Source organism: Balaenoptera musculus, chromosome 5 (genome assembly GCF_009873245.2).
Source record: "Balaenoptera musculus isolate JJ_BM4_2016_0621 chromosome 5, mBalMus1.pri.v3, whole genome shotgun sequence".
NCBI lineage: Eukaryota > Metazoa > Chordata > Mammalia > Artiodactyla > Balaenopteridae > Balaenoptera > Balaenoptera musculus.
Genome location: NC_045789.1, coordinates 13,800,410 through 13,817,642, shown reverse-complemented (window position 1 = coordinate 13,817,642; position 17,233 = coordinate 13,800,410). Strand labels below are relative to the sequence as shown.

Sequence of the window (17,233 nt, the reverse complement as noted above, 5' to 3'; positions counted from 1 at the left end):
GATCTTTATATTACTGTTATTCTGCTACATTGCTAATCCCCCTCTATTTCTTGAAACTCTTTCCTCTCAGCTTCTATTAGTATAGGACTACAATGATCATCCTTGTATATATATACCTACTTATTGAATTGGGATAAGCATTTTGGTAAAATATGGTAGTATTAGAATCACAAGGCTTTAGGAAAAGTAATAATAACATTACATGGGGTAGTTTACATGAAAGATATTGGAAGAAAGAAGAAACCTGATGCAAAATGATTATACATAAACTTAGGGATAATAATAGGGAGTAGAGAGGAAGGAAAAGACATAAAGTTTTTGTAAGGAATTAAGTAATATTCATATAAAGACCTTTTATTTGTATCTGTATAGGTTCTACTGCTATAGCTGATTCCCTTTGTTATACAGCAGAAACTAAAACAGCAGTGTAAAGCAATTGTACTCCAATAAAGATGTTAAAAAAAAAAAACACACACACACACAAAATATAACCCAATAGAAAAATCGCCAAAGGATCTGAATGGGTAATTAACTCAAAAAGAAACCTGAAGAGCAAAAAAATGCAAGAGAAGATGCAGAATCATTTTATAATACAGGAAATGCAAATTGAAACAAAAAGATATACCATTAAACACTGAATAACTTAATAAAAATGTAAAAGTGTAACAAAAATCAACATTTAGTGCAATTTGAATTTGTAGCACTGTTGGACGTATGTAAATTGGTAAATATCTATGAAAATAGGTTTGAGATTATCTAGTAAAGTCCAGTGTATGTTTTCTTGTACTGTAGCAATTCTACTCCTGGATACAAATTCTACAGAAATACATACACAAGTACAAGAGTATATATCCAAGATATACGTCTAAGAATATTCATAATATCATTGCTTATGATAGCCTAAAAGCAGCAAGACCACAGCAAGTTGTGACACATTTATACATAAAAAATGATACAGCAATATAAATGATTAAACAACTTCACATAACAACAACAGTGCATAACACAAACACAACGAGGAATATAAAAAACAAGAAGAAAGGATATATACTATATTGTGTCCATTGATAAATTGAAATATCAGAAAAACAAATATTTAAGGATGCACACCTAGGTGATAAAATTATACTAAAATGTAAACAAATTAATATCATAAAATTCAGACTAACAGTGATACTACTGAGAAGGGAAGTCAGGGATATCAACAAGAAGTATAATGGGGGTTTTAGGATGCTTGGTATATTCTACTTCTTTACCATAGTAGTGGGTGTTTCCTTTACAATAATTCACTAAACTATCCTTGTGCTTTATGTAGTTTTCTATATGTTTGCTATGTTTCACTATAAAACAATTAAAAACATGTTAAGATAGTTTCAACTTCTCTAGCATAAATTTACCAAGAGGTTTTTATTGCTCATTAGAATAACTCTAAATTTCAATTTGTATAAAATTTTCTGCATCCTACACCTCAGCACTGGAAAGAAACATCTACTGAAGACCTTATTTTCAATGCAGCCAACTTTATACAGTTACAAATTTATAGCTATGAACTCTGTATGCACACTCAATTAACTTAGGTTTTTCCCTACCCAAAATATATAAAAATGGCAAATCAAAACTGTAGAAAAGTCATTTCTCCAGGGTTTTTACATTTCTCCTTAAGAAAGCTATTGGCCCAGTATTTCATGAAACATCCTTTATTGGCACTCAACTTCTTACATGTGATCTGTAGTATAAAACAAGAGTCCATTTCCCGGAAACCATTTTTTTCCTACTTATTACACGACATAGATGCTGAGATACTGTAATGTCACATTTTATTGTAAACTTTCCTTCTTAATATATAAAATTTATCAAAGCTCTTATTCTGATTTTGTGCATGTTACAAGCTAAAAACCAAGTAGCTATGCATTGCATAAATATTAAATTCACTACTTTATAAAAATTAGTATTATAATGAATGGAAGATTATGCTAGTTCCCTAGGCAATGATCAGTTTAATTTTTTCCCTTTATTCTAAGGCACAGATAGAATTTATTGATTAATACTTCTGATAAGTATGTAAGGTCATCCAAATGCCTAATTCTTCCCCCTCTTCTTCTCTCTCAAACTACAATATAGACTTTAATGCATACCGTGATTGTATTGCATGGAGAACAAACAAAACAATATTACTATAGGAAAAAGCAAATTTATCAATGTGTCTGGTCTTACTTTGCGAACACCTCGGCCAAGCTCTTCTCCATAGTTGGTTCCAAGAATTTCAAAGTGGACATTGGGATTGCCTCCATTTTCTCCAAATTCTAGCTCTCCAGTCAACCCACTAACTCCACCCTAAAGGAGAGAAAAGATACTGATGTAAGATTTTTGAAGATGTAAAATAATAATAATAGGAAGTTCTAGGAACACAATTTTCATCTATAAAATAAATATTTTTTCAAGCATGCAATTATTAACAGGATATTTTTAATAGATACACAGCATTAATAGGAGTACAATTGAAAGTAGCCTTGAGTATCACTTAATCCAATCCCATCCACTCTACAGAAAATGAAATTTTGACTCAAAGAAGCAAATTGTACTCAAAATGCCATGTTTGAATTGAGACTAAAGTCCAGGCTAGGATTTTTGCCTACATATGTTGTGACATGCATGGATCCATTAGTCAAAAAACAAGATACTTCCAGGAGCATAGAATGTACTCTGGAAACAAGTTTTGACAATATTCTTTCTCCAGCACAATTCCCTTCTAATTTAATCTAAAATTATGTCTGGAAATCTTAAAAGCCATAGTTTTTAACTTATTGGAGGTTTGTTTTTCCTCCTTTAAATATCTTTTTCAAATTAAAAAATCTAAATTAGTCCTGAAGTCTGTTTTTGCACTTAAATAGTAGTTCTAGCTGTTGTGATTCCTTGGGAATTTCCAAGCTTCATCTTTCATTCAACATGACAGATGTTCATTTCCCCAGCAGATGGCAATATAGGTAATACTTCTCTCTTTCTTGTTTACCATTCTTTTCTCAGTTTAGTTTATCAGCCTTCACATTATTTAGGATTTTACAAATGAAAATAACATTGTGAGTCACGCTCTACTGAAGTATTTCTAACTTAGAATTTTGGCATGATAATCACATATATTTGGACAAATTATCTCAGTTTGTAAACTACTTCAATTATCACCTCTGTGATGTTGATACTTAAATATATCTCATTTGCCATAACCTGTAACTCAACTTCTAGTCTTTTTTGGCAGGTATTATGCTGTCTGCTATATCTCCTACTTTCAACTGTGTCTTATAGCCCATCACATGACACTGAGTTCATAACAGTCATTCAAACAAATTATTCCTTATTCATTAATGTCAATATTTAATCTATTTCATTTTTGCAACAGTAATAATCAACAAGACTGATCCTTCACTGTTATTTTCTAATAAGATAGCCTCTCTTTTATTATCCAGTTTTATTAATAAAAATATATTGAATTTGAAATATCTGTGCTTTTCTCATATGTGATTAAACAGTCAATAGCATGGATTTTGAAGTCAGACTTCCTAGATTTGATCAATGGCATCAGAATCTACCAGCTGTACAAACCTGGCTAAGTCATTTAATTTCTCTATGCCCCAATTTCTACATCTGTTAAATGGCAAAAATAATAGTATCTACCCCAGAAGACAATTATGTCTTATAATACAAGTAAATATAGAAGAGTGTTTGATAAATTATGAGAGCTTAATTACTATCACCATCATCATCATCATCTCCATGATTATTTCATTCTTTAATTTTGGAAGGTTTCTAGTTCTACTAGAAATTATAGGCATGCTCCTCGGTTTTTTTGTTTTTTTTCTTAACTAAAGTTTACAAGGGTTGCAAAATTTCATTATATGCTTGAATATTTACAGGCTTTGGAAAATGTTTTTGTAAGTTTGACTCAATTATATTTCATTGATTAGTATTTGGGGAGAAAAAGAGTTATCAAAGCAGCTGGTCTAGGATCTATTCCCCCATTTTCTGATATGTATGTGTGTGTGTGTGTGTGTATGTGTGTGTGTATGTGTGTGTGTATGTGTGTGTATGTGTGTGTATGTGTGTGTGCATGTGTGTGTATGTGTGTGTATGTGTGTGTATGTGTGTGTGCATGTGTGTACGTGTGTGTACGTGTATGTGTGTGTGTATGTGTGTATGTGTGTGTATGTATGTGTATGTGTGTGTATGTGTGTGTATGTGTGTGTGTGTATGTGTGTGTGTGTATGTGTGTATGTGTGTGTATGTGTGTGTATGTGTGTATGTGTGTATGTGTGTGTGTATGTGTGTATGTGTGTGTGTATGTGTGTGTGTATGTGTGTATGTGTGTGTGTATGTGTGTGTGTGTATGTGTGTGTGTGTGTGTGTGTGTGTGTATGTGTGTGTGTGGTAGAGGGAGCAGCCCAGGGGTAGAAAAAAAAAGGAGGTAAATGAGTCTAATGCCCTTGTCAACTGGAATCCCAGGTAAAGAGATTAGTAATGTTTACTAGGAAGAAGAGTCTGATCTATAAAAGCCCTTAGCAGTTTGTCCCGGCCTAAAGAATTATTATTATTAGTTGTTAACTGGAGTAGTAAGCAAACTCTGAATCTATGGATTAATGGTTTATGGCTCCCTGGATAATGTCCTAAAGCTTTACACTTTCTAGGGCAAAAATGGAGATATTTCATAACGTAAATGCTCTCTGCTGTGTGAGATAAGCCTACAAAATCTTTTTTGGAGACAGAATGTGCATGTATGTCCAATGTGGGAAGAAAGGGCTTGGGGGGCGGGGGAGCATACAGAATTTCCGATAATCTCTTTCTCCTTTGTGCTTCTTAATTGCCTGTGTCTGATATGGGTGAACTATCCCATTCTTGTGCGTGAATCTGATCCTGAAATGTTCACTCAGTAATAATGTCTCAAGGAACCCAATTTTCACGTAAGATTTTAAAGACTGGGTTAAGTACAGTGGATCTTATTATCATAAATATGTCTAAATGGCAAATTCTGTAGGAGTTTGACAAATATAGCTTATATTACTACACATAGTTCAAACTACTGGTATTAAGAAATCCTTTAAGAAGCACTTTTCTTGTCCTCAAAATCACACATCTACCTCAGTAATATCTCCAATTATATCAGAATCTTACATTTCTGACTTAGTACTTTATTTCTAGGAAAAAGAGGAAAGATATTGTGTATCAATATGATTGCTAGATTGCAAAAATGCTATACTCCTGAAAATTTTAAACTTTTTAACCACTAGACTGCCTGGCACTGTATTATTATTGTTCCCCATCAATACTCATATGGCCACCCTGGGCCAGTGTCTTTTCTTTGGCTCATATCTGGTACCGGGCAACTCAGTCCACTTAATCCACATTGCACACGGTAAAAAACCCCATAAATCAGGGAAACTGCATTTAGTTTACTGTGGCTCCACTTATCTTTTTCACCTTTTTGACTTCATAATTTATCTTCTTTATGCTGTATTCTTTTTCTCTTTTTTCAAGGTGTAAGTACTATTTCTTATTTTTTAACATCTTTATTGGAGTATAATTGTTAGTTTCTGCTTTATAACAAAGTGAATCAGCTATACATATACATATATCCCCATATCTCCTCTCTCTTGTGTCTCCCTCCCATCCTCCCTATCCCACTTCTCTAGGTGGTCACAAAGCACCGAGCTGATCTCCCTGTGCTATGCAGCTGCTTCCCACTACCTATTTACATTTGATAGTGTATATATGTCCATGCCACTCTCTCACTTTGTCCCAGCTTACCCGTCCCCCTCCCTGTGTCCTCAAGTCCATTCTCTACATCTGCATCTTTATTCCTATCCTGCCCCTAGGTTCTTCATACCATTTTTTTTTTTTTAGATTCATATATATGTGTTAGCATACGGTATTTGTTTTACTCTTTCTGACTTACTTCACTCTGTATGAGAGACTATAGGTCCATCCACCTCACTACAAAAACTCAGCTTCATTTCTTTTTATGGCTGAGTAATATTCCATTGTATATATGTGCCACATCTTTATCCATTCACCTGCTGATGGACACCTAGGTTGCTTCCATGTCCTGGCTATTGTAAATAGAGCTGCAATGAACATTGTGGTACATGACTCTTTTTGAATTATGGTTTTCTCAGGGTATATGCCTAGTAGTGGGATTGCTGGGTCATATGATAGTTCTATTTTTAGTCTTTTAAGGAACCTCCATACTGTTCTCCATAGTGGCTGTATCAATTAACATTCCCATTGACAGTGCAAGAGGGTTCCCTTTTCTTCACACCCTCTCCAGCATTTATTGTTTGTAGATTTTTTGACGATGGCCATTCTGACCAGTGTGAGGTGATAACTCATTGTAGTTTTGATTTTCATTTCTCTAATTATTAGTGATGTTGAGCGTCCTTTCATGTGTTTGTTGGAAATCTGTATATCTTCTTTGGAGAAATGTCTATTTAGGTCTATTTAGGTAATGTGTGCCTAGGTCTGAAGTGTGTCTCTTGTAGACAGCATATATACGGGTCTTGTTTTTGTTTCTGTTCAGCCAGTCTGTGTCTTTTGCTTGGAGCATTTAATCCCCTCACATTTAAGGTAATTATCAATAAGTATGTTCCTATTACCATTTTCCTAATTGTTTTGGGTGTGTTTTTGTAGGTCCTTTTCTTCTCTTGTGTTTCCCACTTAGAGAAGTTCCTTTAGCATTTGTTGTAAAGCTAGTTTGGTGGTGCTGAATTCTCTTAGCTTTTCCTACTCTGTAAAAGTTTTAATTTCTCCATTGAATCTGAATGAGATCCTTGCTGGGTAGAGTAATCTTGGTTGTAGGTTTTTCCCTTTCATCACTTTAAATATGTCCTGCCACTCCCCTCTGGCTTGCAGTTTCTGCTGAAAGGTCAGCTGTTAACCTTATGGGGATTCCCTTGTATGTTATTTGTTGTTTTTCCCTTGTTGCTTTTAATATTTTTTCTTTGTATTTAATTTTTGATAGTTTGATTAATATGTGTCTTGGTGTGTTTCTCCGTGGATTTATCCTGTATGGGACTCTGTGCGCTTCCTGTACTTGATTAACTATTTCCTTTCCCATATTAGGGAAGTTTTCAACTCTAATCTCTTCAAATATTTTCGCATTCCCTTTCCTTTTTTCTTCTTTTTCTTGGTCTCCTATAATGTGAATGTTTTTATGTTTAATGTTGTCCCAGAGGTCTCTTAGGCTGTCGTCATTTCTTTTCATTCTTTTTTCTTTATTCTGTTCTGCAGCAGTGAATTCCACCATTCTGTCTTCCAGATCACTTATCCGTTCTTCTGCCTCAGTTATTCTGCTATTGATTCCTTCTAGAGAATTTAAAATTTCATTTATTGTGTTGTTTATAATTGTTTGTTTGCTCTTTAGTTCTTCTAGGTCCTTGTTAAACGTTTCTTGTAATTTCTCCCTTCTATTTCCAGGATCATCTTTACTATCATTACTCTGAATTCTATTTCAGGTAGACTGCCTATTTCCTCTTCATTTGTTTGGTCTGCTGGGTTTTTACCTTGCCCCTTCATCTGCTGTGTATTTCTCTGTCTTCTCATTTTGCTTAAGTTACTGTGTTTGGCGTCTCCTTTTCGCAGGCTGCAGGTTCATTGTTCCCATTGTTTTTGGCGTCTGCCCCCAGTGGCTAAGGTTGGTTCAGTGGGTTGTGTAGGGTTCCTGGTGGAGGGAACTAGTGCCTGTGTTCTGGTGGATGAGGCTGGATCTTGTCTTTCTGGTGGGCAGGACCTCATCTGGTGGTGTGTTTTGGGGTGTCTGTGACCTTATTATGATTTTAGGCAGCCTGTCTGCTAATGGGTGGAGTTGTGTTCCTGTCTTGCTAGTTGTTTGGCATAGGGTGTCCAGCATTGTAGCTTGCTGGTCGTTGAGTGGAGCTGGGTCTTAGCATTGAGATGGAGATTTTTGGGAGAGCTTTCGCCATTTGATATTATGTGGAGCCAGGAGGTCTCTGGTGGACCAATGTCCTGAACTCAGCTCTCCTACCTCAGAGGCACAGGCCTGACACCCGGCCGGAGCACCAAGACCCTGTCAGCGACACGGTTCAGAATAAAAGAGACAAAAAAAAGAAAGAAATAAAATAAAATAAAATTATTAAAATAAAAAATAATTATTAAAAATAAAAAAATTAAAAACTAGTAAAAAAAAAAAAAAAAAAAGACAAGAAAGAATGAGGAGAATAACCAAACCAAAAAACAAATCCACCAATGATAACAAGCGTTAAAAAGTATATTAAATAAATAAATAAAAACAAACAGACAGATCCATAGGACAAATGGTAAAAGCAAAGCTACACTGACAAAATCACACAAAGAAGCATACACATACACACTCACAAAAACAGAAAGAGGAAAAATATATACATATATCATTGCTCCCAAAGTCCCCCGCCTCAATTTCGAGATAATTCGTTGTCTATTCAGGTATTCCACAGATGCAGGTACATCAAGTTGACTGTGGAGATTTAATCCACTGTTCCTGAGGCTGCTGGGAGGGATTTCCCTTTCTCTTCTTTGTTCGCACAGCTCCTGGGGATCAGCTTTGGATTTGGACCCGCCTCTGCATGTAGGTCGCCTGAGGGCGTCTGTTCCCCGCCCAGACAGGACGGGGTTAAAGGAGCAGCTGCTTCGGGGGCTCTGGCTCACTCAGGCCGGGGGGAGGGAGGGGTACGGAGGAGGCGGGGCGAGCCTGCGGCGTCAGAGGCGTCGTGACGTTGCAGCAGCCTGAGGCGCGCCGTGCGTTCTGCCGGGGAAGTTGTCCCCGGATCACGGGAGCCTGGCCATGGCGGGCTGCACAGGCTCCCGGGAGGGGCGGTGTGGAGAGTGACCTGTGCTCGCACACAGGCTTCCTGGTGGCGGCAGCAGCAGCCTTAGCGTCTCATGCCCGTCTCTGGGGTCTGCGCTGATCTCTGTGGCTCGCGCCCATCTCTGGAGCTCCTTTAAGCGGCGCTCTGAATCCCCTCTCCTCGCGCACCAGGAAACAAAGAGGCAAGAAAAAGTCTCTTGCCTCTTCGGCAGCTGCAGACTTTTTCCCGGACTCCCTCCCGGCTCGCCGTGGCTCACTAACCCCTTCAGGCTGTGTTCACGCGCCAACCCCAGTCCTCTCCCTGCGATCCGACCGAAGCCCAAGCCTCAGCTCCCAGCCCCGCCCACCCCGGCGGGGGAGCAGACAAGCCTCTCGGGCTGGTGAGTGCTGCTCGGCGCCGAGCCTCTGTGCGGGAATCTCTCCGCTTTGCCCTCCACACCCCTGTGGCTGCGCTCTCCTCCGCGGCTTCGAAGCTCCCCCCTCCGCCACCCGCAGTCTCCGCCAGTGAAGGGACTTCCTAGTGTGTGGACACCTTTCCTCCTTCACGGCTCCCTCCCACTGGCGCAGGGCCCGTCCCTATTCTTTTGTCTCTGCTTTTTCTTTTTTCTTTTGCCCTACCCAGGTAGGTGGGGAGTTTCTTGCCTTTTGGGCGGTCTGAGGTCTTCTGCCAGCGTTCAGTAGGTGCTCTGTATGAGCTGTTCGACATGTAGATGTATTTCTGATGTATTTGTGGGGAGGAAGGTGATCTCCGCGTCTTACTCCTCCGCCATCTTGAAGGTCTCCCCCTATGCTGTATTCTTAATGAGCTGTTAGCCTGTGTTATTAGTAAAACCTTCTCTCACGTGGATATAAAGGGTGCTTGAGAGGTCAGTATTTCAAGCAAATAAACCCTTTAACTGAAGCCCCTTCTTATTTGACTCAGACTTAACCTCTCTGATATTTGCTTGCCTAAAAATATTCCGTTTTTGAGCTTTTTTTGTTTTTCATCTATCCTCAGCTCAACATTGAAATCAGAGCCTTGGTAAAAATGTGTGCTGGCCAGGTGGTGACGAGCAGTCATTATCTTTGTGCATGCATAGTTGCAGTTTTTAAAAAAATCTCTTGATACAGCTGATTCTAAACAAAATAAGCTAATGGGACATTGATAGTATGAATAACACATATAGTTTTTAAATGTCCATTAAATTGACAGTAATAATTGCCTCCAGAGTAAACCTTTTGAAAAATGCCATGTAAAATTAGTTTGGATTTCATCCTATACACTCTGTATTGAAATACCAGTGGGTATCAGATATGAAAAGAAGAAGAGAAGAAAAATAAAAAGAGTAGATCAAAGGTCAGGAATAATTTACCACTGGATAATCAGTTCCTGAAAAGGCAGAAGTTTGATGTTCCTTTATGGATAGGATACATTGGAAAAAAGAAGAAAAAAAGTTTCCTAAGTATTTGTTTCACTCTCTTTATGAGACAGAAGGATTTATCCCTATATTTGAAACTGCAAAGTAACTGAGAGGTACTTTTGGAAGATCATATGGAACATCAAATATTAATGACACTTGTCTAATTTCCTTATACATATTCCTAGGTTCCTTGCAACCTGCAAACATGTTCGGTAACTAAGGATACCCTGTTAAATAAACATAAGCCCAGCAAGATCTGTGAACACACTGGGAGATGCCAGACTCAGCAGTGTGCTCTGATGCCCTCATGTTTCATAAGTTAATTCCAGTGAGAAAAATCCCTGAGAGAAAGAAGATACTACATTTTATACCCAGAAAAGAAATATAATTTGTAGATAAATACTAGAATACACTATGCCAAAAAATAAAAAATAATAAAAACATAAAACTTAACTTGTGTAAAATGTTTAGGAAAATTTGAGTTGCCATATAACATTTATATGTGTGTGTATGTGCATAGAGATATATACATACATATTTACAAATATACATATATACTCAAATATTCATTCATAATAGAAACTTGAAGCAAACTGAGCAGGAAATAAGAAACTACTAACATTTTGGTCATGCTGTCTACATCTCAGAGAATAAGAAACTGAGGCCCAGACAACTAGTTATTTGAGGAACCTGAATTGAAGCCTCCTTCTTGTGCCTCATACATTTTCCTCTAGACGATGTAAGCTGCGTGTCCAATATAACACATGCATATCACAGTGATTGCTCAAAAAATGTGTGTTGAACTAAATTAAATTAAAATTGACACCATTTTACCCACTTTATGATTCAAATGCCCTGAAGTTGAGGATACACTGAAGGATCCACAAGAAGACCAATCCAAGGGCATTGACTATATTTTCAAAGCTCTTGTGGCAAAAAGTTTATTTGCAAACATTTTTGTCAAAAGGCTATCTTATATTCCAAGTCAATACTGTTTCTAGTAAGTCATAATTATGTTTTCCTAAATGTTCTCTCTGTCCTTCAGGTTTATAATTCTAAATGGTACTTAGTGCTTAACACGAAAAGCAAAGTAATATATTTACATTACTCTAAGTATACAATTTAAAAAAAAAAAAATCAACGAGGGGAGATCAATCAAGACAAAGGAATAAGAAGATATAGAAGTCACCTCCCCCCACGAACACATCAAAAATACATTTACATATGGGACTATTCTCACTGAAAACTAACTGGAAAATGGTAGAAAGACTCCGATACAACCAAGGCCATAAGAAAGATTTCACATGTAACTGGGTAGGAAGAGCAGAGAAATTATCAGGTTAGGACCTGTGACCGTGGGAGGGGACTCAGAGGAAAAGGGAGATTACGTGGGCAGACATCCTCCCTGGGGCATGGGCAGTTCAAGTCACATATTGGGCTCCACAGGCCTGAGGTCTGACAAAGGTCAGACAAGCCCCCTTGGCTGGTTGGAGGGCTACTGAGACTAGCGGGGGGGCTGTGGGAGGCCTGAACTCAGCTCGTGAAGAGCGTGCGTCCTCTGGCTTGCTCCCGAGGCAGCGTGGAGAGGGCAGAGTGAGACTGCACTAGTGGCTGCCGGGTTTTCTGCGACCAACCTAGCATCTGCCTCAGCCTGAGCCTCTCGATTGTTCCAGCCTTGCTTATTTCATGTCACAGCTCTGCACTGGATATAGGGCTGCCAAGACTGAGGAAAGTGGTATACCTTGGAACACAGAGGTGACTCAGACCTGGGGCAGCATCTGGGCAGGGAGGAGGCAGCCATTGCTGGCACTACACAGGCAGCACATCAGAGACAGCCTGGACCTCTGTCTACAGCCAACCTTCTGCAGCCCATGCCCCATCATGAGCCAAGAGCCCACATGGGCCCCTACTGCTCCAGCACTGCTCTCCTCTGGGGCAGGGGTACCGGAGCTGAGAGAGGGGAGAGCACATACTTGAAGGGAATGGAGCCACCTTGGACCCAAACTTCAGGGCTTCTGTTCCAGCAACTTTGGATCTGACCCCATCCCCAATCAGTAGGCAACAGTCACTGGCAGCTGACAGCTACCAGCACACCATGAGGAAAAATGTGACTTGCATTCATGTCAAATCCAGCTCTCCCACCGAAGGCACTGGGCACACACAGACTATACATGTATGTTCCCATGTAAGGACACTCCTTGAAGACCGCAATAGGTAACTGTTTCCCCTAAATTCATAGAGACGGAGAAAGTTAAGCAAATGAGAAGACAGAGGAATTGGTCTCAATTAAAAGAGCAAGTGAAAACCCCTCAAAAATACATAATAAAACAGAAATAAACAATTTACCAGATAAAGTATTTAAAGCATTAATGACAAGAATGCTAACTGAATTTGGGAAAAGAGTAGAAGAACACAGAATTTTAACAAGGAACTAGAAAATATAAAAAAGAACCAATCAGAACTGAAGAATAAAATAACTGAAATGAAAAACACACTAAAAGGAATGAATACAAGACTAAGTAATACAGAAGAAAGCATAAGTAATCTGGAAGATAGAATAATGGAAATCACTTGATCAGAACAGCATAAAGAAAAACAAATTTAAAAATTAGAATAGTTTAAGAGATCTCTGAGATAACATTGAGTGTACCAACATTTGCATTATAGGGGTCCCAGAAGGAGAAGAGAAAGAGAAGGGGGTTGAAAATGTATTTGATGAAATTATGGCTGAAAACTTCCCCAACCTGAAGAAAGAAACAGATATCCAGGTACAGGAAGAACAGAGGGTACTGAATAAGATGTATCCAAACAGACGCATACCAAGACATATCGTCATTAAAACGGCAAAACTTAAACAGAGAATTTTAAAGACAGAAAGAGAAAAACAAAGAGTCATATACAATGGAACCCCCATGAGGCTATCAGCTGATTTTTCTACAGAAATGTTGCAGGCCAGAAGGGAGTGGCATGATATATTTAAAGTGCTGGAGGGAGACCTTCAAGGTGGCAGAAGAGTAAGACTCGGAGATCACCTTCCTCCCCACAAATACATCAGAAATACATCTTCCTGTGGAACAACTCCTACAGAAAACCTACTGAACGCTGGCAGAAGACCTCAGACCTCCCAAAAGGCAAGAAACTCCCCACGTACCTGGGTAGGGCAAAAGAAAAAAGAAAACACAGAGACAAAAGAATAGGGACGGGACCTGCACCAGTGGGAGGGAGCCGTGAAGGAGGAAAGGTTTCCACGCACTAGGAGCCCCTTCGCGGGCGGAGACTGTGGGTGGCGGAGGGGGGAGCTTCGGAGCCATGGAGGAGAGCACAGCCACAGGGGTGTGGAGGGCAAAGCGGAGAGATTCCCGCACAGAGGATCGGCGCCGAGCAGCACTCACCAGCCCGAGAGGCCTGTCTGCTCCCCCGCCGGGGCGGGCGGGGCTGGGAGCTGAGGCTCGGGCTTCGGTCGGATCGCAGGGAGAGGACTGGGGTTGGCGGCGTGAACACAGCCTGAAGGGGTTAGTGCGCCACGGCGAGCCGGGAGGGAGTCCGGGAAAAGGTGTGGAGCTGCCGAAGGGGCAGGAGACTTTTTCTTGCCTCTTTGTTTCCTGGTGCGCGAGGAGAGGGGATTCAGAGCGCCACTTAAATGAGCTCCAGAGACGGGCGCGAGCCGCGGCCATCAGCACGGACCCCAGAGACGGGCAGGAGACGCTGGGGCTGCTGCTACCGCCACCAAGAAGCCTGTGTGCGAGCACAGGTCACTCTCCACACCGCCCCTCCCGGGAGCCAGTGACCTAAATAGACCTAAACAGACATTTCTCCATAGAAGATATACAGATTGCCAACAAACAGATGAAAGTATGCTCTACATCACTAATCATTAGAGAAATGCAAATCAAAACTATAATGAGGTATCACCTCACACCAGTCAGAATGGCCATCATCAAAAAATCTACAAACAATAAATGCTGGAGAGGGTGTGGAGAAAAGGGAACCCTCTTGCACTGTTGGTGGGAATGTAAATTGATACAGCCACTATGGAGAACAGTATGGAGGTTCCTTAAAGAGCTAAAAATAGAACTACCATATAACCCAGCAATCCCACTACTGGGCATATACCCTGAGAAAACCATAATTCAAAAAGAGTCATGTACCACAATGTTCATTGCAGCTCTATTTACAGTAGCCAGGACATGGAGGCAACCTAAGTGTCCATCGACAGGTGAATGGATAAAGATGTAGCACATATATACAATGGAATATTACTCAGCCATAAAAAGAAAAGAAACTGAGTTATTTGTAGTGAGGTGGATGGACCTAGAGTCTGTCATACAGAGTGAAGTAAGTCAGAAAGAGAAAAACAAATACCATATACTAACGCATATATATGGAATCTAAAAAACAAAAAAACAAAAAAAATGGTTCTGATAAACCTCGGGGCGGGACAGGAATAAAGACACAGACATAGAGAATGGACTTGAGGACACGGGGAGGGGGAAGGGTAAGCTGGGACAAAGTGAGAGAGTAGCACTGACATATATACACTACCAAATATAAAATAGCTAGCTAGTGGGAAGCAGCTGCATCGCACGGGAAGAACAGCTGGTGCTTTGTGACCACCTGGAGGGGTGGGATAGGGAGGGTGGGAGGGAGATGCAAGAGGGAGGGGATATGGGGATGTATGTATACACATAGCTGATTCACTTTGTTATACAGCAGAAACTAACATAACATTGTACAGTAATTATACTCCAATAAAGATGTTAAAAAAAAAAAAGAAAGAATTTCTTTCTATTGGCCCATATGCTGTACACATATATGGAAGCAAAGTCAGTGCCCAAGTGCAGAGGAGCTGAACACTCAGAGCTTCAGAGCAAGCGAGCAGTTTTTCCAATCACTGTCAAAAAGTCATCTTCAGCCGAGGCACATGGTTCTTCGTCAAATATATCTTTGGTAATGGCTATGTCAGATTGTTCCCAAACGTCTTCAAAAAGTTTTGGGTACTTTAGGGCTGGTGTCTTACTCTTAGATAAAATCAGTTTTCTTTAGTGCTTCAGCTAACTCTTCTTTCCATTTAGGAGAGATGGCACTCATTCCTGTGGTAAGAATAGATATGTCTGCAATGCCAGTCTGGGGGTTAGTAGCAGACTGCTTACAGCCTCTCTATGGAGGTCTGTATCTTTGCTTCAACTTTATTTGAATATCATACTTTAGCATGGGCTTCTGCTAAGCCATTTTAACGATTCCAGCTTTGGAGGGTATGCAGAAACCTTTCCTCCTGTACCTGAGCTTTGGTGACAGCCTGGCTGGCTTCCTGACTCAACCCAGGCATCCAGTGCTGTGACAGCGTAGTCCCTCAGCACTGCCGTATCCATGAACTCCTCTTCCACATGCTCCCTGCTCGAGCGGTACACAGCCACGAGGGGGTGAGCCAGATGCCTGCCACAGGTTTCATCCTGAGGTCGAGCATGAGGAAGATGGAACCGAACCTGGGGAATAAGGTGTGAAGTCGCTGGATATTTTCAAAGGTGGTATTTTTTAGCCTCACACTAAGACTCAATAGAATTTGCTGCTGTCAGGATACATGTGCATGCATTGAGCTTGCAAATAACCCCAGCCACTGTGGTAAGGAGAGTTAGCTGTTCCCTGGCTTCAAGCAACGCTGATCTTGTACTTTGATTCATCTTTTCAAGTATCAATACAGCAGATGCCACTGTCACTAAGGATAAGGGCACCAGTCTGCAGGACCAGCTGGCTCCTTTTGGGGTCTTTCACATATACTGTTAGGCCGACTGCACTGAAGCCCTTCCCAGGTGCATATTGGCCCCAGGGTACCAGGTTGTATACCTATTGCACGAGCTGGGACTTGCTGGTCCCAGGGTCGCTGCACAGGAGGATGTTGATCTCAGCATGAAATCTGCCTCTTCCTGTTTGACTAAAATCCTTCCCTGTTCCCCAGAAAAGCTGAAGCAAGTTTCCCTTTTTGAAATCTTCCTGTTCTTAAGTGCTTGGACCTGAGGCTGAAGCAAGTCTCTCATAAATGTCTGGTTTTCTGGAAAGTTTCTTAAGTAATTCCACATGCTTCTCTGAAAAAAAGTTTCTGTTTTGCTTCTTCATCTCCTTTGGGCAGACGCTTTGCATCCATTTTCTGATAAAGAAGGACATCAATGAGGGTTTTGTAGACAGACTTCACATTACTCACCCTTGGGCTGATTCAATAGGAACAGCTGGATAAATGCCTGTGATATTCACTCTGTCCCCAAGATGAATCTTGTCAACAATGTCATTGTGAGCAAAAGGATGACAGCATGGGGCATCTGCCCTGCAGGCGTATTTTCAGGAGACTCTTGGAGTTTGATCATCTGTTTGTCAGAGAACGTGACAAGCAGTCGTGGGTCAGCACCACACTGTGGGTGGTATGGTAGCACGCCGATACTCAGACTCAGCGCTCTGACAAGGTCCATCTCCACTAGGACAGTACGGGTGCCCACGGGCACCGGAAGAAGGCCCCATGCGCCTCTGGAATCAGCTGGGACATCCTGATCATCATGACGTTGATGGAGATGAGCTGACTGGTGTCTTCTGGATTCAGGTTCCTCATGTTCTTCACCTCCAGTACACTGAATGGTCCCACTTGTATCTGATGTTCTAAGACTGAGTCAGGTAACTGTCAAAGATCTTGCCGAGAGTCATAGTAAAAGTCAGGATAACTTCCAGTGGGAAGCAGATGAGCTGTCTCTTCAGATTATTGCCAAATGATTTTATGTGTTCACAGTTTACATTTAAATAGGGCTTCCCCATAATATTAGTTTTTCCAAGTAACTGCATGTATGGAGGTTCAGCAATATCTACGGCAATATTTTCTTCTTCTTTAGCCAGAGGGTCAATAAAATCTCTGCAAATTTGTTTTGCAGGTTTCCATATTTACGTCTGTTCCTCAGATCATAAGTTTTTGGCCTAGAAGCTGCTCACCGGCCAGTATATCTTCTGTTGC

General features: G+C 40.5%; 1 protein-coding gene across 1 annotated transcript in view; it reads right to left on the bottom strand.

Annotated features, from left to right (window-relative positions):
- The window catches only part of GRID2 (glutamate ionotropic receptor delta type subunit 2), a 1,394,429-nt gene that overhangs the window by 515,287 nt on the left and 861,909 nt on the right, over positions 1-17,233 (bottom strand). The window contains exon 8 of the mRNA XM_036853844.1: positions 2,215-2,334. Within this exon, the coding sequence (XP_036709739.1) occupies positions 2,215-2,334 (120 nt within the window). The remainder of the gene's footprint in view (positions 1-2,214; positions 2,335-17,233) is intronic.